This window comes from Lepisma saccharinum, chromosome 2 (assembly GCF_977018435.1).
Source record: "Lepisma saccharinum chromosome 2, izLepSacc3.1, whole genome shotgun sequence".
Classification (NCBI taxonomy): Eukaryota; Metazoa; Arthropoda; class Insecta; order Zygentoma; family Lepismatidae; genus Lepisma; species Lepisma saccharinum.
Window position 1 is genome coordinate 149,069,023 of NC_139230.1, and position 24,565 is coordinate 149,093,587.

Here is a 24,565-nt window from a genome sequence, read left to right on the forward strand (position 1 = left end):
ATTGTTTGGTGCCTTGAACTTGAAATTAATGAGATTTTTCCTGTACTAATATTTTAGGAATGGTATCATGGGACATTATATTGATGAAGTACTGATATGAAATTGATCAATAAAAAATAACCAATACTCTGCACATTAGATATTAAATAGCAAACATTTCATGAAGACCTTAAATCCAACTCTTTAGTTAATTTATATAACCAGGTGACTCCAATAGGTTCTAGTGTCTTAAAAAATAAATATATATCTACAAATTTACTATTTACAATCATGCTACACAAACTATACACAGCAAAACCTCAATTACACAATATTTAGGAGACTAAAGAACTTAAAATGTGGGAAAATGTACAATATGGGGAAATTCTGTAACATGTTGCCTTATTGGGACCAAGAAGGTAGACGTATAATTCAGGAAAATATAAAATTGAGTCTTTTTAACACACATACCCACCAAGATGCTACCAGTGGAAAGAGTAGGCTATGATGAGTGTGAGAAGAAATGAGAAGGATTAGAGCAGAAGACTTTTATGCTGACCAGGTCATAGACTGGAAATGGTGAGAGGAAATGATGAGATTTTTAACAAAGAAATTTAGCTCTCCTCTCCATTACCAGCCTGCATTGCCTTCTGAAGGCAATATATATATAAAATGAATAGGTTACAATCAGTGTGATTTCTCCACACACCTCCAACACCCCCAAAATTTGCTCGACACCCCTATAACATTTTTCACGATGACTCAATTTATGGTCATTTAGCTCTAAATGTACACTTACACCCTTTGAATTATGAACTTACACCCAAGATGGAAAATTCTTGTTACAATAATGTGAAATGTGGACAGACTGCAAATGTTCTCTCCGTATGCAATATGGTAACAAGTATTGAAAATAAACTTAACAAATGAATAAGAATAAATCTAATACAAATGGGATGACAATATGACACTTTACTCACCTCCCTAGATTTGCCTTCATACTTTTGAAGAACTTCCCCTGGCAATCTGCTTGAATTCTTGCTGGCACTCATACCATCATTTTCTCCACCTATTATGATCCTCTCATATGATGCACTTGCTTGTACTAGGGCACCTAATGTTGAGTTGTTGTTATCAGACATTAATTCTACTTGCTTTGAGCCTGAAAACAAACATCACCATGAATTCTAACACCAGGGTAGGAACAACACAAACACATAATACGATTTACCAATATATCTAAAAAGTTTCCAGCCATTCATAAAAATTTAATCTAGAATAAAATTTACTTGATATAATTATAAACATAGAGATCACATTCTACAAACATAAAAAAATGAAATTACTCAGTGAAATTTTAACTTACAGTAATTTTTTTATCGGGGGTAGGATATGAGAGCACTGGGTTCAGTGGCAAGATACAGCATTTTTAAAAGTACATTTTTTTACATATGTAACAAACACATGTTACAGCAGAGTGCAAATATGTGAAAACTCAATATTCATGAAATGGAGAACAATCATATTCAATGTTTCTTAATATTTCCACACAAGTAATGTTCAATTTGGCAAATACCTTCCTCATGTTTTAAGCCCAATCTTGTCTAGTATCTTGATGAAGCCACATGAAGTGCTGATAGCTAGGCGAAAATATATGTAGGTACATGCAAAAAGTGAACATTACATGTGTGAAAATGTTGGAATGTGGTGCAAGTTACACTACAACTGAACTTTACATATTTATTAGAAAATTCCCCGATTTTTACATGACTTGTTTCAGTCACAAGCTGAATTTCCTGACTTTGAAGTTTCCCAAGATTTCAAGGCCAGTGGAAACCATAGAGAAATAATGAACAGAATACATCAGTAAAGTTGTATTATAAAGGTTGTTTCATTAATTTGGAACAATTTGAAATGTGAAATAAGGTTACGTGTTTAATGTTTTTTCTTTCTTTCAGATTTAACAACTTCAGTCTTTGGAAAGATTAACAATCGAGCAACATGTTCAAGTTATCGAAATGTATTATGAAAATGGACGTTCAAACAGAAATGCATTTCAGGCACTTCGCGATTTTTTTGGCCAACATAATCGACCAACCGAGTGTGTAATTGGCAAAATTGTTCGTAAATTCTAACAAACTGGGTCGGTGGCAGATGTGAAAATGCCAATGCATGCTCGTTTATGCCGTTCAGCTGAAAACATTGTGGCAGTGCACGAGAATGTGGCCAATAATCCAGACACCTCTATTCGTCATCGCACGCAGGAATTGAACCTCTCCACAACAACACTACATCGAATTTTGACAAAGGATCTGTCTCTACACTCTTACAAAATTCAATTTACACAAGAATTGAAGCCTGCTGACCATTTGAAGGGCCGTACATTCGTCAATTGGATGCACGAGCAAAATCAAGCTGATGATGATTTTTCGCAAAAAATCACCTTTAGTGATGAAGCCCATTTTCATCTTGGTTGGTTCGTTAATAAGCGGAATTGTCGCATTTGGGCTGATGAAAATCCAAGGAACATTGTTTAAAAGCCACTGCATCCACAAAAGGTCACTGTTTGGTGTGCATTTTTTGCTAGCGGAATCATTGCCTGTATTTCTTCGAAAATGATCCTGGGAATTCTTTAACGGTCACAGGTGAGCAATACCGTGACACGATAACCAACTTTTTATGGGCTGAATTGAATGCTATGGATGTCGAAAAATTTGTGGTTCCAACAGGACAGCGCCACAAGCCACACAGCCAATGCAACAATGACTTTATTGAATGAGAAGTTCCCAGGTCGCATCACCTCTCGAAACAGCGATGTCAATTGGCCACCACGATCGTGCGACTTGACCCCATTAGATTTCTTTATCTGGGGTTATCTGAAAAGTAAGGTCTATGCCAACAAGCCAATAACAATTCAACAGCTGAAGGATGAGATAATAAGTCATATTGGTGAGATCGAAGGAGCAACTATGCAGAGACGTCATCAAAAATTTTGACCATCAAGTGGACGTGTGCCGCCGAAGCCTTGGCAGACATTTGGCCGATATTGTTTTTCCCACATAATTGCCATGCCTCTAGTAACATGATCCAAAAGTGAAATCAATAAAGTTTCACCAATAACACCATTTTATTTACTGCTAACTTTGATCCATCTTAATGGAACACCCTTTATGTACAAATAAGAGTATAGATCGACCATCGGCCATCCTTGCACTCCCTTCCAGATGTCCATGCCCCGATACAATTTTATAGAATTGAGTTGGTTTGAGTTGCTGTTTTAAGTCCACTTTGTGCACAGTAAGGCTAATCGGGACTGGACCTACAGTTTAAAGTGGGATCCGAACCACTTGTGCCTCCACCGGGTATCGAACCCGGGACCCCTTGATTACAAGGCAATGACGCTACCACTGCGCCATGGGGGAGGCCTACAATTTTATAGAAAATGAAGTATTTTCAAGCCGATGAAAGATCCAAGCAACTACAGGGAAAGGGGGTACATTATTTATTTTGTAATTGTACTGTCTCGCTTCGTTCTCAGCAAATTTCTTGTTATTAACACTCTAACATGGGGCCCATTCTGAAAGTCACATGAGTTTAACGTGTTAAACAAGTTAGGGTAACTGGCCATCACATAAGTGCTCTCTTGCGTTTCATGAGGTTCATTATGCTGTCCCAAAAGTCTCTTTCCTTGCGTTTCATGCAAGAACAAGATACACCAAACGCACGGGTCAGGAGGCTGGTTTGATTGGTGAAAATCATCTGCTGCTTGCAGACAACGTGCATGCATGATGGCTTCAAACTGCACTAGTTTGGAAAATGTATCGTAATTTTAACAGAGAGTGATATGAAGCAACTTGTGCGAGATGAGTGTGCCTAACTGTTCTTACAATGTGATGAAAATGAGTAAAAGTATCAGCAGTAGAGATTATTTCTGTCAGAAGGACATGCCTTCCACTGGACACCATGCGGAAACTGTGCTTGCACTTTCATCTAGAGCATCCCATAAGTCTTAAAGTAACTGGTTTCACCAGGTTCACGAGCCCAGTTATCTTCGTTCATTTTGTTAAGACTTTCGGAAAGCAGCCATGTTTTATTCTTCAGCTACAGGGCCTGCCCGATGGTGCAGTGGAAGCATCGTTGCCTTGTAATCAAGGGGTCCCAGGTTCAATACCTAGTGGAGGCACATAGTGGTTTGGATCCCACTTTAAACTGTAGGTCCAGTCCCAATTAGCCTTACTGTGCATAAAGTGGACTTAAAAACACCAAATCAATCAATTCTTCAGTTATGTTTGGCAAAAGGAAACCGAACATCTCCATTTCAGGAGTGGACATGTTTCAAACAAAAAAAAAAAAAAGTAAACCATCCGAGGAACCCAATCAACGTCTTTCATCTCTTCCACATCTTCCTGTCATAAAATCTAAAAAGGTGGGGGCAAAACATCTTCAAGTTTGCCCTATCTCAGAACCAACACAAGGGGTCAGGCATTTGCGATGGCTGTATTTTCGTGAAGAATATTTATGACCGAAAATCATAGAAAGTTGCGTTCATAAATAAAGCCTTTCATTGTCGGCAAATTTTTGACAATCTTTCAAACCAATTTGCCTTCTGCTGGTGTTCGATGTACAGATATCGTTAGGGGTGGGTATGGGTTAACGAATCCTGCACCATAATGAAAACATGAATTATGTACATGAAACATATTGGTGAATTATACAGCACATCTTCCTCAATAATTGAAGGTAACAACCCTTATGCTGGTGTGTCACTTTCCCTACCCAACTGCTAGAAAAAAAATAATATTTAAAATATATTGACCAAGCTACAAAGTCAGATGTTCTACCTAGTAAGGCATGGATATGTCATTGTGTGTGTGTGCCATCTCATATGCTATTTCATCAGTTCCTCATTCATCCTCATAGTCGTACTTACCCGTAGAGGCACAAAAGTGATGTAAAATAACCAAAATAGAAATAGATTTTGGCGTAGGATAAAATACAACCATCTAAAAATAGTAATGTAATGATAGTTATAAAATATATTAACCCATTATGTATCAGCATCCTATAAATAGGACAGTTGATTTCTTAATTTTTATTAAATATAACAAGCAATTATGAACAAGCAATTGTTTTATTATTCAATAAAGCATATTAATAACTATGTTCATAAATAAAGATAACAATTGGGGTTGAGAACAGCGTAAGTAAAAGTACAGTTAATTAAAGCAATTAGTACTATGTCAAGCTATCAGTTTCATTCATCTAGTTTGCAAATAATATGCAGTGGGCATGTAAAAATGCTATATATAACTTTGAAAGGGTCTCCATACGATTTGTATGAAGAATATCTCAAACCCACAAGGTTTTTGTCTTTGTGGAATGGTAATGAAGTTTGCTGTCCTATTTATAGGGTGATGGAACTTAAAGGTATCAATTTCATCCTTTTCCTCACAGATGTCTCTAGCTTCGTTGCAACAGAAGACAAACGAGTAGCTGCGTGTGCAAAGCCATTGTGATTTTTGCATGTCAGGAGGTAACAGCTTGCATGTTGCAGTGTCCGTTATCCATCATCTTACCTTTGTCGACATGTTTAGTGAAGTGAAATAAAGGATATTCTCCTTGATCCAGCCGTAGCTGACAACTCTGCAGAACTGAGTGTGGTGGTTCTGCCTCCCGATAATGACATCATAAGCAATGAAGATATTTTTGAAGATGATCAAATAAATGATGTGGAGGTTGCAGATGTTCCTGGTGAGTCACTTTTGCAAATTATACCAAATGAAGAAAACACGGAGTCTTCTTCTTTGAATGTGGAAGAACCTGAAGAAATCCCTACACCTGGTTGCAGCCAAAGTAGAAAGTTACAAGCGGGGGTGAAGAAGAGGCAGCTATCAACATGTGATGTAAATTGGAGGAAATGTGACCAAGTGTACACCAAATTGCAAGTTGAAGGTCTTTGTGCATAATCACAGGCAGCCGATATGGAAACTACATTGGCAGGCAAATCTCCGCTTCAAGTTTTTGAAATGTTTTCCAATTGCGATGTTTTGAATTTGATTACTACACAGTCTGTGAAGTATGCAACAGAAATAAAAAACGAATTGCAGTTTTCTCTATCAGTTGATGAGTTAATGCGATTCTTATGGATTCTGTTATTATCAGGTTATCACAAGGTGCCCAGTGAGAAGCACTTTTGGAGTGAAGATGATGATTTATGTGTACACAACTTTTCCGCAATGTCTGGAGTAGCGACATGCAGAGGCGAAAGCTTGTGGGCAGGGCCAGACTACGTGGAGAAGGGTGTGATTGGCTAGTCGAGTCGCCCTCTCCCACACGACCCCTCCCCTCCGTGTGTTCATTGGACGAGGCACTCACCCGCAATGTGCGCCCAGGACGAGTTCGTGTTCTCTTACTCCAGACATTCCGGAAAAGGAGTATATATTCTGTTCGAGGTAAAAAATGGTATTGGTGTCTGTTTACAAGAATGCTTGACATGGCAGTTGTAAATGCGTGGATTGTGTACAGAAAGGTATCACAATCAGGAATGGACTTGCTGGAATACAGAAGATCAATTGCAGTGGCATATTTGAAGGCAGGACAAGGACGTCCATCTGCATTTGGAAAACCCACAAAAACATCATCACAATCCACATTTCAAGATGTGAGGTATGATGGCATTGGACATTATGTTGTGCGAAGAGATAAACAAAGAAGGCGCCAAGGACTGAACTGCAAATCTAAACCCTTAACATTTTATGAGAAATGTCAGGTAACATTGTGCAAAGATTGTTTCACACCTTACCACACACAATAAGCAACCAGAGTTCCATATATGTATTGTTTCCTTTTCTTATTATTTTAAAATGTATGTGTATCGTGTGTATCAAATGTAATAATCAATAAACAGAGAAGTAGTAATACAACTTTTAACCAAGCTATGAAACTTCTTATATCATCTTAGGTTCTGTCAGAAAGGTGCATATGTTGAGTATGATACCCTATTGTACCAGCGTCCTATTTTTAGGACAGTTATTTATATGAAACTGGTAACAGGTATTTTTTTATTGCTACGTGGATCACTTTAAAACAAACCCCTTATCATATCCAATCAGAATTTCAGTTAATAAAATCAAAAGAAAAGGTGTGGTACTTAAAGGGTTAATCCAGCACAGTTGAGTAGCATTTGCCATAATTTCACAGTTCAAACAGCACTTTTCATGGCTGAGTGGAGTTGCTATTGCTCCACTCTACCTCTCCCCTCCATGCCAAAGCAAGATGAGCAGAAAATTTGTTTCTGAGCAGGTTCTTAGTGGTTCCATGGCAACAGGTCATTAAGGAAATGTCCTGAGAAATCAACAGGCCTGGCAACAGTGTCTCGGACCCTTGCCCTCCCCTGCACCAATGTGGTTCTGTGCAAGCTCCTTTCCTTGTGGTTCCACTATACTAATGTAACTAGTGCATTTCAATATGCCTACGTCCTGAAACCCACACTTCATTGTACACAAAGGCAGTGGCAGAAGAAAGTGAGATCAAAATTATGTTATGGATTTGCAGTGCTCAGGAAGTTATTTTTTATTATTTCTTGCCCAACAAATACTGCTGATACACATCCTGTGTGATGGAAGGTGCATGCTCACATTCTGTCAGAATAGCACCGCTTTTCTCGGTGTTGCAAAATGTTCCGTTACAAAGCGAAAGATCATTTCACTTTTATAGTGTTTTTTTAAGAAGTTATTACCGTATTTACGAGTGTATAATGTGCATGCGTGTATAATACGCAGCCTCGTTTTTGATGGGGAAAAGCAACAAAAAATATATCTTGTATATAATGCGCAGTACAATTCAGGTCCCAGAAATGGCATTCTTAGTGTCGGAACATTTACGTATTTCATTTAAAATTAATCAGTAGATTATAAAAACTAGTTTTTCCTTGCTTTCGTAGCTGCTGCATTCACCACACAACCTTGAACTTCCAGATATTAGGCTTTTCATAGGAGAGGAGGGAGCAAAGTTATCAACCACCCGTTCAAGGTTGCAGTGTGTGATGCTTACAATAGATGGATGACATCAACGCAGCATGAACTCGCACCAAGTGGGAGGATGAAACGTGCGTTGCTGCCGATTGTTTGTGAATGGGTTCGTGAGGCATGGGACTCCATCTCCCTAGAAATGGTGATCAAAAGTTTTAAGGTAACGGGAATATCAAACAAGATGGATGGAAGTGATGAATTTCAGAGAGCTTGTATTAGTAACTGGGAGTGAATGACGAAATTAAGTGTAAACGTTATTTATTTATTTACGTGAGTCAAGCTGCAATAGTGCAGTAAATGTACAGTAGTTATTTCTATTTGGTAAGTGTCGACGTAATTATTTTACCTTCATATTTGTAACAGTCAACTCTCGATACAACAGCCTTTCACAGTTCCTGGAAAAAAGGTAGTTATTTCGAAGGGGGTCGTTATTGGAATTTGCACAAATAACGATTATCGGGAGATAATCGGGCAGAATTTAATATGGGTCTACTAGAGCATTGTCTGTTACAAGATGAACTGTAAGATAAGATCTCTCGGAAGATCTTACCTTTCTGGGCACAAAAAAAAAGTGGGGCTGTAAATTTCATTCTGGTTCAGCTGTGTAAAATAAATCGTAAAAAAGTCACGTTTTAATCGTAAAAAAGTCATGTTTTCCTTCCTTCGACCAACTTATAATTCACCCCATCCCCCATTCCAGGGAGCAGTCCATATTCTTCCTCGACTTGCATTGTAAGCCAGCCTGAAAAAGAAAACACGCAACTTGCGATCTCTTTGCACCCAATGCGTATTCTAGAACACACTGAACAGTGTCGCACTCGATAAGCATTTTGGTTTGGAATTGGATTCCACTAAAGTGAAACTGTATATTTAGTCCCGATTAGCCCAAAAGCATAAAATGAACTCAAACAAGCTTTATGAAACCTGCACATTTTCAGATATCAAAATGGGAGATCATTATTTACTCTCACGTTTAATTGACGATAATCGGTGTCAGCTTATACATTGAGCACTTTTTTTTAAAATCCTTCTCAGCTTACACATTGAGCACCCCCCCCCCCCCCACCAGGAATGGTTCTGAAGATAAGCGGCAATTATATTGTGTACATTTCCTTGCTCTGAGTGTTCAGGAAGTTTATCCTTGTGTCAGATGCAAAATAAAATTTACAGTTTTGTTTATCAGAAGGTGCAGAACATGAAGTTGTTTTAACTCTTGTTTTTCTTTCTGAGATCGAATTTCATTATCGTCAAATCAAAACAGCTTTGTAAGATTCAAAACAATGACTTTTGCCTTCATGCTGGATGGCAAGGGACAACTTCGCAGACGCTAGACAAAACACTGGCGCTAGTTGCAGCGTAAAAACAAGGTGACCAGCTGGAAGTTCGAGCAACAGGTGGTCAAAGGGAAAATCCTATTTCAAAGATAACACAACTGTTGAAGGCGGAAATTTTATCAGCTGTGTGAAGAAGAAATAAATGACCATTTCTTTACATTTTACCTTGAAACAGACAATAATTTGGGCAATATTTCAATAGCATTAAAAAAGAAGAAAAAAATAGGACCTGAATTCTGTAATTATTACATTGCCGTGCAGACCAGTGGTGAAGAATGAGCTGAGAAGGCGAGGGGGCACATTTTTTTTACTTGTCCTATGGTTTTTGTTCATTTTCAAGAATGCATCTAGAACTGGTTGCCCATTTTAGAAGTCAAAGGAAAGGAAGAGCTGTCCACTTCCACCCTTGTCTGTAGTCAGCCTGTGTGCACACACGAGCAAGACAACATCGGCATTGTCCCCCCCCCCCCCCCACCTAAACGTTTGCTGAGAAGGAAAGAGGGAGAAGTCACTCGGCCAACAGAACACTTTTGGCAAATATTACGACATCGACACAGTTATGAAAATGTATGAAGTGGTAAACGGGAGTTATGATGCACGTAAGATCGAAGTGAACTTTTGCGGAAACCTGGATGAAAATGCATTAAGAGAGTTGACGATCTTTAGTTGGCCTATGTGGCTTTGATTATCTCTAACAGTTTCGTTTCTTTAGGAAGTGTTACAGGGAACAAAGAACACGTTTTGAATTAAAGTGGTTACGGGAAGTTGTCTGCTACAAGGTCAATCTAAAATAACATCCAAGCATATTCAATCTCTTCTCATGTATCCAAGAGCAAACAAAATCACAATGGCAAAACAAACCTGGCATGTTGGGTAGCAGCCGTCGCTGCAGGGTAACATTGGTGCACTTGGGGGAGGAAAGGGCAGAGGTCAAGTGCTATTGGATATCACTGAAGGGTGGTCTGGTGTTTTATTTTTAGATCAGACCCACTTGGGAGTGGTAGAGTGCTTGTGAAGGGAATGAGTGCAAATAAAATGAGTGCAAAAAACATTTTTTGCTCAATCTCTGTTCATGACAGTTTCTAAGGCGAAAACAATTTTTGTGGAAGTTATTTCCCCCACAAAAAATACTGCGTGATACGCCTACCATGTGACAGGAGGCGCATGCTTGAATGCCGCCAGAATGGTGCTGCTTTTCTCAATGTCGCAAAACTTTCCAATACTAAGTGAAAACTCATGGAAAACTGCTATTTAGCTTTTAAAAGTTATTTTTAAAAATTATTATTGCTAACAAAAGACAATCTGTAGATATATACATATTATACTCAGTGACATAGCGAAAAAAAATGTGTGATTTCATTTTGGCTGTCCGAATTATTCCGTGCATAATACACACCATAGTTTTTGGGGACAATAATTTTGGAAAAAAGTGCACATTATACATGAGTAAATATGGTATTTCACATTTTGCATTCTTTCATGAAAAATATAATGGAAACTGTACCTCTCAACCGAATACCAGAAAATAACATTATGGTAAGAAATATCTCATTTAATATATGTTCCTGGTGACTAAAAGAGAAGTTGTTTTGGTTCATTGTTATGTGGACGTTGGTAAGATGCAGAAGACAGCATCCAAGGGTAACTGATGTTGACGTGAAATGTTTTAGAGTTCTGCTGAAATGTCTTCAAATTAAGTAAGTACATGCAGGCAAAACTGTGTGTAAGTGATACTACTTACCCCTTCGGAAGTTTTTAAACCTTTTCCCAAGCTTTGATTTTTCTTTCTCCTCTTCTTTCTTTTCAGTATCAACACTATCACCATTTTCTCTTTTCTTCAGAGATTCTACACTGCCTACAGTTGGGAAGTTGTTCTCCACTGTCGGTGAGTCATTATTGGCACGAGTCTCTTCTTTAGGTTCGTCTTCCTCAGGCTGACTACTTAGCACAGTTTTGGATGTTTCCCAGGACCTCTTGGGAGCATCTATATTTGTACCATATGCATCTAGTTTCAAATGAATGAAAAAATAAGTAAGTTATAAACTGAATTATACAAATGTTCTTTGCTCAAATGTACACAGCATTTATTTCTAATTTTACAACCGGCCCAAGGTGGATTTTAGTCCAGATGGAAGCACCAGTCCCAAACATTTTTGATACTACCTTGCACTCAAAAACAAAATATGAAAATAAATTTGAAACTGTACTGGAGAACAGAATGGTTAAAGAGTGTCGATTTTCTAAATATGTCATAACAAGAAAAGTATAACTTTTCACTCAGTTATCATAATTTAAGTTTATTTTCGTTGTAGCAATCTATTTCACTCTTAGCATTCATATGCTTTTCACATTCTTCATTAGAGCCACCAGTGTCAAAAGCCAGAAAGAGTGGTAATGGAACATGATGCACTGACCACCCATCACCAAATGGAAAACCATTTGGCAAACATTGGCCCTCAATGGGTTGTTTGCACCAGTTGTTTTCTTTCATATTTTTATTATTATTGAAGCTAACAAAGAAGATACTAACGAAAGATGCATGGTTGTTATTCTTGTAAAAAGAACAGTTAAAAAAAGTGCATGCATGTATGGAAAACAACTCTACCTTGTAAATATGGGAAATGTGGCAGGGGGTGTATCAACATACAAGTCATTCATGTTGAGGGGAATAAACAACACAGTTGATAATATAAGACTTAAGCGATTTACTAAAGATATATCCACGAAACTTACTTGTAAATGCTCTATTAATTTCGGTGGCCTCTGCCACCATCCACATCGAGTTCACAAGTAGATGGTGGCAGAGGCCACCGGAATTAATAGAACATTTACAAGTAAGTTTCACGGATATATCTTTAGTAAATCGCTTACGCCTTATATATACAAGTCATGTTGGTAGTAAACAGGCTTGCACTACTCAGCTGGAGTACTTGATGTCATCCACATGTATACTTTCCATTATGAACAACAATGGAAGAACTCTGACTGTAGTTCTGTTCATTAAGCTTTCTTTGTTTTGTGTTCTAACAACTTGAGTAAAAGTGAAAAAAGTGTATTTACCTTTGCCCTTGCCACAGAGCTTTTCTTCCCACTCATCCAGTGTCTTGGCTTTTTCTGCTTGTGCTGACATGCGAGATTTTAAGGAAGATGTTCCTGAATTCCTCCTGAGAAATTCCCCTCCTGCTAAATTTTCTAGTGAGCCTGCTACAGAAGTGTTGGTGTTATTGGCTTGATTTGCTAAAGAGCTTGCAGAGCTCTTGTGAGAGAGGTCGTCAAACTGTAAAAGACATGTTATACATGAAAAAAAAAATGCATAGGTAACAAATTATTTATTTTGAATTACCCTGTATTACACCACAACTTTACAATGTCAATCTTTTGCTCTGCAATATTATTACATGCATTAATGAGATTGCTGAAATGTTTATGTGTGAGGAATGAGACAGATCAATTGGTACTCTATCGACATCAGTTGATACAGGCATAATTGGTATCATTTATTAGTAATTTTACCTGTCCAAATATATCTCAAATATTTTATAATTTAATGGAATATTCTCCCATTTTGTTATAATTTTTATGGATCTAAACATATAATGTAGTCACTGGCAATAAAAATTGGACACCTATATCCTGAAATACTGACTTCTCTGCAATACGTTGTGTTACCCAACCCTATGGCAATAGAAGAACTTCCTGTTGAAAAGTTTCTATTGAAATCAGCTCATCGCCATAGAGTTAGACAACACACATAACTCACTGCAGAGAAGCCAGAATTTCAGGATCTTTATTGCCAGTAACTGTACATATCCTAGTTTTCTACAGTCAACATCTAAATATGCAGCTTCTTTTGCATTGCAGTCATCTGGTAATGAACATTTATTAAGGTGGTTAATGAACTATTCAGGTTCTTAAAAGACCACTTGGAACTTTATATTGGTTATCTGCATCAGAAAATTTTATATCGACCAAAATTTCATATCAGTCCATCCGTATGTAATACAAAGGTTAAGTCATACATAAGTCATGGCAAATATTTTTTTTACTCGTGAACAGGGGACATGAAAAATCTATGATATATATACGTTTGAAAGTGTATGGAATGAACTTTCAAATAAAGCCATCAGATGCAGTCTGAATGCAGGTGACTCTCGTATGGGAAGAGGCAGAACACAGGACATTTATTATGGCATGAACAACAAGTACACAAGATTACACTGTTTATCAACCTTAAAAGTATTCACCCAGGTTATCCACTGTTCGACAGGGCATGGCATGCACACCCAGTGCTTTCCATAGCTCTGTATGGCATTCCTGTGCATTTATGCCATGGAGAACTGCTACTTTAACGTACAAACATTGCTCTTGCTTCATGACCTCCATTTTCGAAGGCTGTCACCCACCGACTGAATTTGGGTGCATGCTTATTACCCCACCTTTGTTCACATACACCATCTGATGGCTTCTTTCGAAAGTACATTCCATACACTTTCCATATCTTAGATTTTTAGTGTTGTCCCCTGTTCACGAGAAAAATAATAGTTGCCATGACTTATGAAACCCACATACTCCCTCTGCCCCATAATTATAGTCCGGTATGCCAAAATTGTAACTTTTTATTTATGTTCTTTTGGATACTTGATCGGCCAATTTGTACTGATCCTTGAGTAATAACGTTGTACGACTCATTCCCGTGTTTCATTTTCTTCTTCTGTATACACCAATGTCACAGTTTGAATATCGGACAAGTATTATGGGGGGACAAACAAAAGTGTACTGGACAATAATTATGGGACAGAGGGAGTATATAGTTCTGGAGGGTCACAAGGACTAAATAGCAAATAAGAAGGCAAGAAGAAAGACTCAAAAGACACCGGAAAAGTTTTAAATTCTCAGTGCCATGAGGCATGGAAAAAAAATGGCAAAAATGGAAGTGCAACTTTTCAATCTGCAAAGTTGCCAAGTTCAGATCGATGATATACAGGGTAAGTCAAAATGATGGACCCGATTACAGAAATTTATTCTGTGAAATCTAATAAACATGTGTTATTGTGAGGGCCTCCCCGATGGCGCAGTGGTAGCGTCGTCGCCTTGTAGTCAAGGGCTCCTGGGTTCGATACCCAGTGGAGGCACATGGCACAGTGGTTCGGATCCCACTTTAAACTGTAGGTCCAGTCCCGATTAGCCTTACTGTGCATAAAGTGGACTTAAAACACCAACTCAAATGTGTTATTGTGAGACATGCGCTTCGAAAGGTTAACTTTCAAAGTTTAGTTTCCACGCAGTGTTTCCACTTTCTACCGCTAGGAGTCAGCAGCAAGCAGCGAGCAGGAAAATGGCGTTGCCTGGAGAACAAAGATCTTTCTGTGTGCTTGATTCTCATGTGAACAAGTCTGTGATTAGTGTGCAACGGCATTTCCGTACCAAATGTCGAAGAGAACCACCTAAGGGGAAGGCCATTCGTAAGTTGTATGAACATTTCAGAGATTCGGGCTGCATCTGTAAACGAAAATCAACTGGTCGTCCGTCAACTGGGGAAGAGACAGTGGAATGAGTGTGCACATCTTTTGTGCGGAGTCCACAGAAGTCCACCTAAGGGGCAGCGAGAGAAAACTGTCAGTCTGGCGGATTCTGCGGAAACGTTTACAAATGAAACCCTACCGCTTGCAACTAGTTCAAGCTTTAAAAGACACTGATTATGCTTTGAGCGCATCCTTCTGTGCTGATTTCCTTGCATTAATGTAAACTGATGGGTTCTCTGAGAGGTTAATTTACAGTGATGAAGCAACTTTTCACCTTTCAGGGAAAGTGAATAGACACAACGTAAGGATTTGGGGAACCCCCATGAATTTGTGGAACACGAACGCGATTGTCCCAAAGTGAATGCCTTCTGTGCCATTTCCCATGAAAAGATTTATGGGCACTTTTTCTTCCATGAACGTACTGTGACAGGACTTGTTTTCCTTGATATGCTGCAACTATGGCTCCTTCCACAGCTTACAGAGGATAGCGCAGATTTTATTCTCCAATTGGATGGTGCCCCTACGTATTACCATGGCAGCATTCGGGACCATCTCAATGGGGCATTGGAACAACGTTGGATAGGTCGTGCATCTCCGGAGAATCGACTTCTCCTTCGTTGGCCACCTCATTCCCCCGACTTGACCCCATGTGATTTCTTTATGTGGGGTTTTGTCAAGGATCATGTTTACGTACCACCACTTCCAACAACATTGGATGACCTGCGTGCCCGCATCACAGCAGCCATTGCTGATATTGACCGCAACATGCTACACAAGGTTTTGGCAGGAGATAGACTATTGGCTTGATGTGTGCCGTGTTACGCGAGATGCTCACATAGAACACTTGTGCTTTGTTTGAAAAAAACTTTGACAGTTTACCTTTCCTAGCACATGTCTCACAATAACATTTGTTTATTATATTTTACAGAATAAATGTCTGAAATCGGGTCCATCATTTTGACTTACCCTGTAGTTGGTACAGAAATACTTTCTTCTCTCACCAAATTTATTGAAAACTGTGAGTGGTAGGATGTGGTGTGGTTGCTGTAATGTGAGAAGAAGAGAGGGTTGGAAATGGGGATTAGGGGTGGAGATGGGGTTGGTTGAGGAAGTTATTGAGTGACCTTTTTCAAGACAGGGCATGTGGCTGCACTCATGGCTGATATGTACACCCTCTCTCACCTATACACAAAGTAGTCTCTTATTTTTAATAAATGTTTTAAAATGATTCAGATTTAATTAAAAGAGTGAAACAGGGAAGGTGAAAAACATAACTAAGATAGGCAAAAGGTAAAAAAAAAAAAAAAAAAGGTACAGTGTTCCCCTGCGCATAGCACCATGCCATGAAGGCGTATAGGGGGTGTGGGGGTAACTAAGATAGGCATTTGATGGAAAATATACAATAAGACTAGTATAATAATGGAGTTTGGGGTTTCATTCCTAGTGGAAAATGCATACTGGGGAATGCATATGAGTTGTTGAGATCCTAATGTATAGTCTGCTGGGTCCATCCTTAGAATATGAAAATCATGTACTTCACTATTATCACTTCATTCAATTTTAAGATCATACTCCTGACAAGATTGCACACAACATACTCCATAAGATACATCATTTTTAGGGCTGAGCTGATACCGATTTTTCGGTATTGGCCAATACCGGTGGTATCAGCATCGGTAAGTATTGGTTGAATTTTTTTCACCAATACCAAAGATTTTGAATGGCTAGAAGAGCAGCCAAAAGCAACAACTCGTCTCAACATTTGTCCTTTTTAAAGGTTCATTCACCCTTCCTTGTGACAGGTTGGGAGCCCAGCACAGATTTTCCTAGAAAAGCTAGATAAACCCCTACCCCCTGGGAAGCACATGGTAAGATCAAAGGCATGGGTAAAAGTGAAAGCGGAACCCAAACATGACCGTGATGGCATGTATCTGCCTGCTTAACACTGTGGAAAAGACCATTCATTGCCAATTCTTGCTTGAAAGCTCCTGGGGGCAAGATAGGTGGATGTTTTTAAACAACACACCATGCTAATGCCGGGTCAGGTGGTTGCGAAGATCTTGGAAAAGAGGATGAAGGTCACTGTGAAGTAAGTCTTTGGTGTTACTGCTGCCATCTGCCAATCGAGGGTTATTTATTTCTGCCGATATTGGATTGGGACCATACGGCTTTGAATGACAGTACTAAAGAAGAATTATGTACCCTACTACTAATAATATATATAAAAATATTAATCACAAACTTTACTTATCATCAACTGGTCCTAACATATTTTTGTTATTCAATAAATATTAAATTTTTACTTTTTTGACATTAATTTCCTTACCAGGACGGTTGCTTTTATACAAATTTTAGTGGTTTTAACTACATGTAAGCTACATGATGAATAGTTGCTGCTGTATTTTGGTTTTATAGTCAATTTACATATTATGATGAATAGACATACAAGGCATATTTTTAAAGTAGTTCCTTTTGATATTACATAAACACAAGGACACATGTTGTAATAATTTAATTTTTACATGAAAGCCTGGGACTACATCTACTTTTCAACATAATTGCCACCTACATTAAGGCACTTATCGTATCATATGACCAGCTTCTGAATGCCATCTTCATAGAAATCGGCCGCCTGATGTGATAACCACTGCTGCACGGCCATTTTCATGTCGTCATCTGCGTTAAAGTGCTGACTGGCAAGGTGCTTCTTTAAGTGCAGGAACAAGTGATCGTCACTGGGCACTACATCAGGGTTATAGAGAGGATGATTAATTTGTTCCCAACCAAATGACGCGATGTGATCTTGGCTTTGATCGCCGTGTGTGGACGAGCATTGCCATGAAGCAATACGATCCCTTTACTGAGCATGCCGAGCCTTTTGTTTTGGATTGCACGACACAGTTTATTCAAGGTCTCACAATATGTCACAGCATTTACTGGGTCACCCCAAGGCAAAAAATCCACAAGCAACACCCCCCACCTATTCCAAAACACCGTGCACATAATTTTTCGGGCTGAAATTGTTTGCTTGAACTTCACTTTCTTGGGTGATGTTGAGTGCCTCCATTCCATGGACTGTTGTTTTGATTCCGGTGTAACGTGAGACACCCATGTCTTGTCACCAGTGGCAATTTGGCTCAACAACTGATCACCTTCAGCACTGTACCTCTCGAGGAAAGTCAAAGCACTGGCTACATACAGAGCACTGTGTGACACTTTCGGAAACACCGTCAAAAATGCAATCATAAAGCATCTGTTTTTGTGCACTTTTTCATCAACTTGCTGCACCAGGTCATCGTTAATGATGGACGGTCACCCACTTCATCCCTCATCGTGCACGTTTGTGCAGCCATCTTTAAATGCCCTCACCCATCTTCTTACCATGCTATCACTCATAGCGTTGTCTCCATACACTTCTGCAATCTGCTGATGGATTTTGGCCACTTTCACGTCTCTTGCACTTAGAAAACGAATGACAGTGCATAGTTCACACTCAGCGGGACTTTCAATCATCTGAGGCATTGTAACCACACCTGAACAACTGTCTACTCAGGCGAGCGGTTGCGTACTGCCGTCTGTGGCAAGCCCATAGATGCAGGTCCTCAGCGTGCATGTGCGAAACAGCGAGTGCAGAGCTACAGCGGCCTAATTGCAAAACAGATCTTACTTTAAAAATATGCCTCATATATATTATATTAGCATGTTAATTATAAACACTTAAATTATTAAAAATATATTTTTAGATATTGTGCCTGGTGATGTGATGAGTTAGTATGACTCAGTAACTTGTTATTTTATACTGGAATTATACAAGTATCGGTATCGGTAGGAATTGTTCAGGGTATCGGTATTGGCAAATGGTGGTATCAGCCCAGCCTTAATAATTTTCATTAGATTGAGTGAAACACTAACACTTGCAAAAAATATTGACACACAGAATAAGAAAACCATGATACTTACAGTAAAATCATCTTCGCTTTCACCTTCACTAATGACTCCAGGATCTGCATCTCCAACAACCTGCTGAGAACGTCTCTCTCGTGGTAATGTGTTGAATCCTGAACTATTTATTCCATTCTTGTCATCCGAGTCTGAATGGTGTCTATGACTGGGTTTCCTAGAAACCTTGTTACCTAAGGGGAAAATTAAATGTAAAACAAAATTAAAATCATAAGTTTACTGGGAAATAACACAAGGAATATTATGTTGAATAGGATCAAAGCTTGATTGTGTTATGTCTGTCCACTTATGCTCAAATAGGCTAATCAGGGTAGGATATGCAGGGGGATCCGAACCACTTTGTAATGTGCCTCCAACAGGGATTGAACCCAGGATCCTTGATTACAAGGAGACAGCATTATTAGGGATGGGACAGATTAATTGGTACTCTTTACAGTATTGGGCAATATAGGCATATCAGTTTATCAGTAAAGTTACAGATTATTTTACCGAGCTGATATATATACTATATATATTATAGTTTAGCGCAAAATTCTATGATTTTGTTATAATTTTTATGGATAATCTCAATGACCTACATTTTTTTAAAAAAAATGCCTAAATATGCAACTTCTTTTGCACTGCAGTCACATTGAAACACAAATTTATTAAGGAGATCAATGAACCACTCAAGTCTTCAAGGACCATTTGGAATTTTATATCGGATCAGTGGAATATCAGTTATAAGTATTGGTAAATTTTATATCGGTACTTTATCGGTTATCAGCCAAAATTTCATGTCTGCAAATGCCTAAGCATTACTATTATCCCCTAATAGAATTGGAAGCCATGTTCATCTAGTTAGTAGGGCATCTGACTGCCACATGCAATCAGTTTTATTATGACTTCATGGCATACAGAAAGTACATTGCTTCTTTGAAAATTATGCAGAGCTGTTAATTAAGTCCAACTTCTCTGCGAACAGAATAATACACAGCTGAAACTGGAATTTGTATTGTTCATGGCAATGATTGTATGATAATATCACAAAAGGTAAAATGCAGATCAGAAAAATCACATCAGGCAAGGAAGGATGTATATGTGATGGTGTTAATCAGTATCGATGCTGATGGGAACATTTTTGTTGCTCCTCTCTTTGTGTTCCATAATAAAAAAAAGAGTGACACCATTCTGAGAAAAGATGCTCCTTTGGAAAGTGTTTTTGCAGCTGAGGAAAGTGGGTGGATAACAAACTGTTTGTTTGATTTTGATTTGATTTAGTTTATTTTACTTCGCGTTTTGTGCCTCTTGGCTAATTTGCGAAGATGGGTATGAGTGATGAAATGATGAAATTGATGAATGGACATTCACAAACAACCAAGCCCGACCAGGATTCGAACCCGGGACCCTTGGCGTCGCAGCGCGATGTGCTAACCACTCGGCCACAGGGTCGGGCCAAACTGTTTGTTGCGCGAACTCATCCTACAATGAGTTTTTACATTTTGTTGGAGGTAGACTCATCCTACTAAAGAAGAACCATTCCTTCTCATATCTGATGGACACAGCAATCACAAGGATCTTGCTGAAATACTGTTTGCAAAAAAAGATAATGAGCACATGATTAGCCTTGGATAGGGCTGTTATGCGGTCCTCCAAAGGAGCTTACAATGAAGCATGTAGTACCTGGATGAGGAAGTAGTGCCCTTTATGGTCTGTGGAGTGGCAGCTGGAATTTTGGTAAGTGAGATCGCGTCTGCCGGCATTTAGACCCACAGCTGTATGCTGACCTTAGCACTTACGTCTAAGTGCTTCAGTATTCAGATAACTGGTGTCCAGTTTGCATGTGTTTGTGAGGTGTTAAGGTGTTAACAACTGTTTTAGATTGTTTTGTTTTAGTTTACATATTACTGGTGCTTTTCTGGAGTCTAATAATGCCACATTATCTGTACAACTCTTACGTCATTATGAATTCTTGTAAGGAAGTTAGAATACATCTTGCAACAGAATTCCCAAATGTTCCTGTTTCACACAGAGACAGTGTTCGGATACTTGTGAACAAATTCAGGTAATCAGGGTCTGTTCTTGATAAGAAACAAAGCGGCATGTGCTTAATGTGGAGAAACTAGATGACATTGAAGCACGATCAAAAATCCCTCTGGCACCTTGCACAAGAAACAGACATTTTCACGATGTCTGCGTGGCAAGCTACCAAGCTTGTAAACCTAGGAGAGAAATTGAAGCAATTTTTAAAGAGGAACTGATACACGTTAGTGAAAATTTCCTAAAAATATGCCGCAAATGTGTGGATGCAAGAGGACATCATTTCCAACACATCTTGTAACAAGGTATGTGCTCATTTTAATTGTAACTGTCAATGTAATTGTAAGAGATTATTTCATTACATAGTTAGCGGTTCCAGTTACGTGGATGTTGCATCCAGTTTGCCAGCAGACACGGTCCCACTTCTTGCCATACTAGGGCATTTTATAAGCCCTTGAAAATTACACAGAGATATCACTCCACATTCTGTTCATATATTCAGAACTGTGTCTGGGTAACTTTTTTCAGAGCTGAGAAAACAAAACTTTCAGCAATTTTAAGGTATCGGTTTCACTAGAAGCAGTAATAATTAAGGCCTGGATCGTTATGTAGCCAAAACATGAGAAATATGTACATAAATATGAATAAATCATTGAAGTATGTAAAAATATGTATTTTTTTTGTAATCCTGTGCTATTTTTTCAGGTTCAAGTGGATTTCTTGGAAATTCTGTCTACTACTGCTACTACCTGAACAGCCAACCTTGAGTCACTATTGGAGTAGAAGTCTGTCACTAAAAATGTGCCCACTACAAAGTAATTAGTAAGGCTAGGATCTTTATGCATCTTTTCGTTTTCGTGAAAGCCCAATACATTAATCATGGTTTCATAACAAAAGGAGCCAAACAAAGCATCTTTGATTATTATTATCATCATTTTTATTATTCTTGCATTTTTGTCAATTTTGCAGGACATTCCATTTTTAAGGGGTTTCATGGCATTTAGTGTTTTTTAACATTTTTTTAAGTATCATCGTGCTCTTTATGTTTCCAAGAGAGAATTATATTTCTTGTTTCTTGACAGTATAAAAGTTTCAGAACAGCAATTTTGGTTGCAGGAAATCAACCAAATATGGTAAAATCAACTTCCATGACCAGTATGGAAATGGAAGGAACCTGCCCAAACCAGTTCAAACCTGACTCAGAACACCACCATGGTCTCAAGCCAAACATCACTTTAACTCCCAAAGAAGAGAACACATGCAAATTTCCAGAATGAAAAAGGCATTGCAATGCAACATTGGCTCCAGTGTTGAGACCTGTTTGGTCTAGCAGAAAATACATCAAAATTGTCCCCAAACATGGTTGTAGCAGAGGGTAGTAGACGAAGTTTGTAGAAAGCTGACATTGTTTTCTGCTCCTTTGTCCCCCCCCCCCCCCCTTGGCTGAATAGGAGAGTAGAGGCAGGTGCATGGTTAGCTGTTGACAGTACTTGTGAATTTCTGTTCTGTTGTGCAATAGTTCACATTTTGTATTATTTCATGGCAAAACATTGTAAGAATATGCACCTCACACATTCAAAAAACTTCAAAAATAAGAATCATACTGTGTAATTACACATTTAGTGTTTGTCAAACAAAATATAAATATCCCTAATTGTTAGATAAGTACTATATGTCCAGTATGTAAATGCTCGGTGGCTGTGGCCAAATCTGTAACTAACGATGGTATGAGAAATTAATTGGAACATGTAACAGTACCACTTCGTATTTACAATACATGAGATATGCCACATTAGAGTAGACGGTAGAGAATAAGTTACCACAGAGTCTAGTTCCGAATTGCAGACTTCAAGTCTATTCCAGCTTGTAAAAATAAACTAGTGAGAAACAGTAGGCATGTTAACGAAGTTTGCAAAATTGCTGACAACTCTTTGGGACAAAATTTTAAGTTAGTTTGAATGACTGATGAAGTGGAAAAGTAGTCAAGAGCTGGCTCAATTGTCTGAAGATCACAGGTTCGAAGGTCTTTTAGAACATTTTTTTTTTATTTGGTAGAATTAATGTATTGTCCACATTTATAAGAGGTAAAATATGAAAATTATTCTTTTGCTAAATCTAATTACTCGTCGATGCCACTCAGGATGTGTTTTTCATATAGCTTTGCCAATACTAAATTACTTCCTGCAGGAGCAATAGGGTTGACAGGGTGAAAATCTTAATGATCTGTGACCCAACTATAAGGTAAACTTGAGTTGACTGTTTAAAAAAAAAAACAGAAGCAGCCTAACAACCCATATTCCTCCTTTACAAATTCCTGGGCACGCCACTGCAAATGAACCAAGGATGACATCATCTGCTGCGAGAACCTTTCCGTTGAACATGTGAATTGTGGTCCAGTGGTCTTGAGGCTTGCCAACCTTAGAACTGCACATGCTCAGCTCGCAATCTTCTAATCACATGACATGGACTATCCTGTCTGTGACCGAATTCTAGCTTACCATGTTCTAAGTATGTAGAGTTAACAAGAAAACATAATGTTTCATAAATTTGAAAAAAAAAAAAAACCACCAATTTACTGGTAATTGTAATATACTGCTTGAAACACTTTCTATGAATAGCAGATGAAATAGTGCAATATGGTTTCAACACATAAATGGGTAGGAGCATATAAGCAATAGATTAAGAAGGACAGTGTGGTGCAGTTACTATGAGACCTACCTGCAACACAAAGGCACCTAGGTTTCGAAACTCCCCTACAGCATTTTTTTTAAAGGATAGAATGCCAACTAATGTAAGTCTGTAAAATATGTATTGTTTATCTGATGATAAATGTTTTTATTAATACAAATTGCAAATAGTTTTGAAACTGCTCTTTACAAAACTCAGTTTATGAAGTTCAAACCATGAAATGAGACATAAATAAAACAAACCCTAAGTGTATTATTTAAATCTATTGTTTTGCATGGAATTTGTCACTATATTATTTCCTTAGTGCATCATGGATTTACTGATGTAGCTATGTTATTAAATCTTGCCTCTAAATCCATATCCCAAGCGCAAACATCAATCTCTGGCCGTTTACAATTTATATTCTTTCAGTTTCTATTAAAATGAAGAATGAAGGGCCCGGGGGTAAAACAGGGCCCGGGGGTAAAACATGGTAAGTGACATCTTGGTAATTATTGAGTTTCTTAAGCAGAAGATATTAGAAGCTTTACTGTAGATAAATTGCTTTCGAGTTGTGTTTAGTAATTTCAGAAGGGTTCAATAAGCCCAGTGGCCAGTGCATATTACACGACTTGGCAATTACACGTGAAAATTTAAGGATGGATCTTTTTAATTTATAACCCAATAATGACAAAAATGTCACTTATCATGTTTTACTCGAGCCCTTTAAATGATTTATGTTGCTTTATACCTTCAAAAATTGTGTAGTTTTAGGCATTGTATACATGCAGTGAGCAAAGAAGATATAGACTTTGTATCACTGCACCCATCAGTCCCTAACTATATACAAACGTTCCTTAAACATTGAACGAACACCACCTTCCCCACCCCTCTTTATACAGCCACATCCCTTGCTTAGAAAATTCCTCACCACTCCACTTTATGGAGGTTTTGTTTGTGGAACCATGTGATTGATCTAAGGGTGATGTCAAATCGTGGCGGCAGAGAAGACCACACTTGGGGTAACGTCGTATTGCCAAGCAAGCAAGGAATT

At 38.4% G+C, this 24,565-nt stretch overlaps 1 protein-coding gene across 2 annotated transcripts in view; it reads right to left on the minus strand.

Moving 5' to 3' along the window:
• The window catches only part of Rip11 (Rab11 interacting protein), a 75,494-nt gene that overhangs the window by 17,536 nt on the left and 33,393 nt on the right, over positions 1 to 24,565 (minus strand). For both annotated transcript variants that reach the window (XM_083117592.1, XM_083117591.1), the window contains exons 7-10: positions 18,826 to 18,998; positions 12,404 to 12,620; positions 11,085 to 11,348; positions 960 to 1,141 (exon numbers count right to left, since the gene is read on the minus strand). In XM_083117592.1, coding sequence (XP_082973718.1) covers positions 960 to 1,141; positions 11,085 to 11,348; positions 12,404 to 12,620; positions 18,826 to 18,998 — 836 coding nt within the window. The remainder of the gene's footprint in view (positions 1 to 959; positions 1,142 to 11,084; positions 11,349 to 12,403; positions 12,621 to 18,825; positions 18,999 to 24,565) is intronic.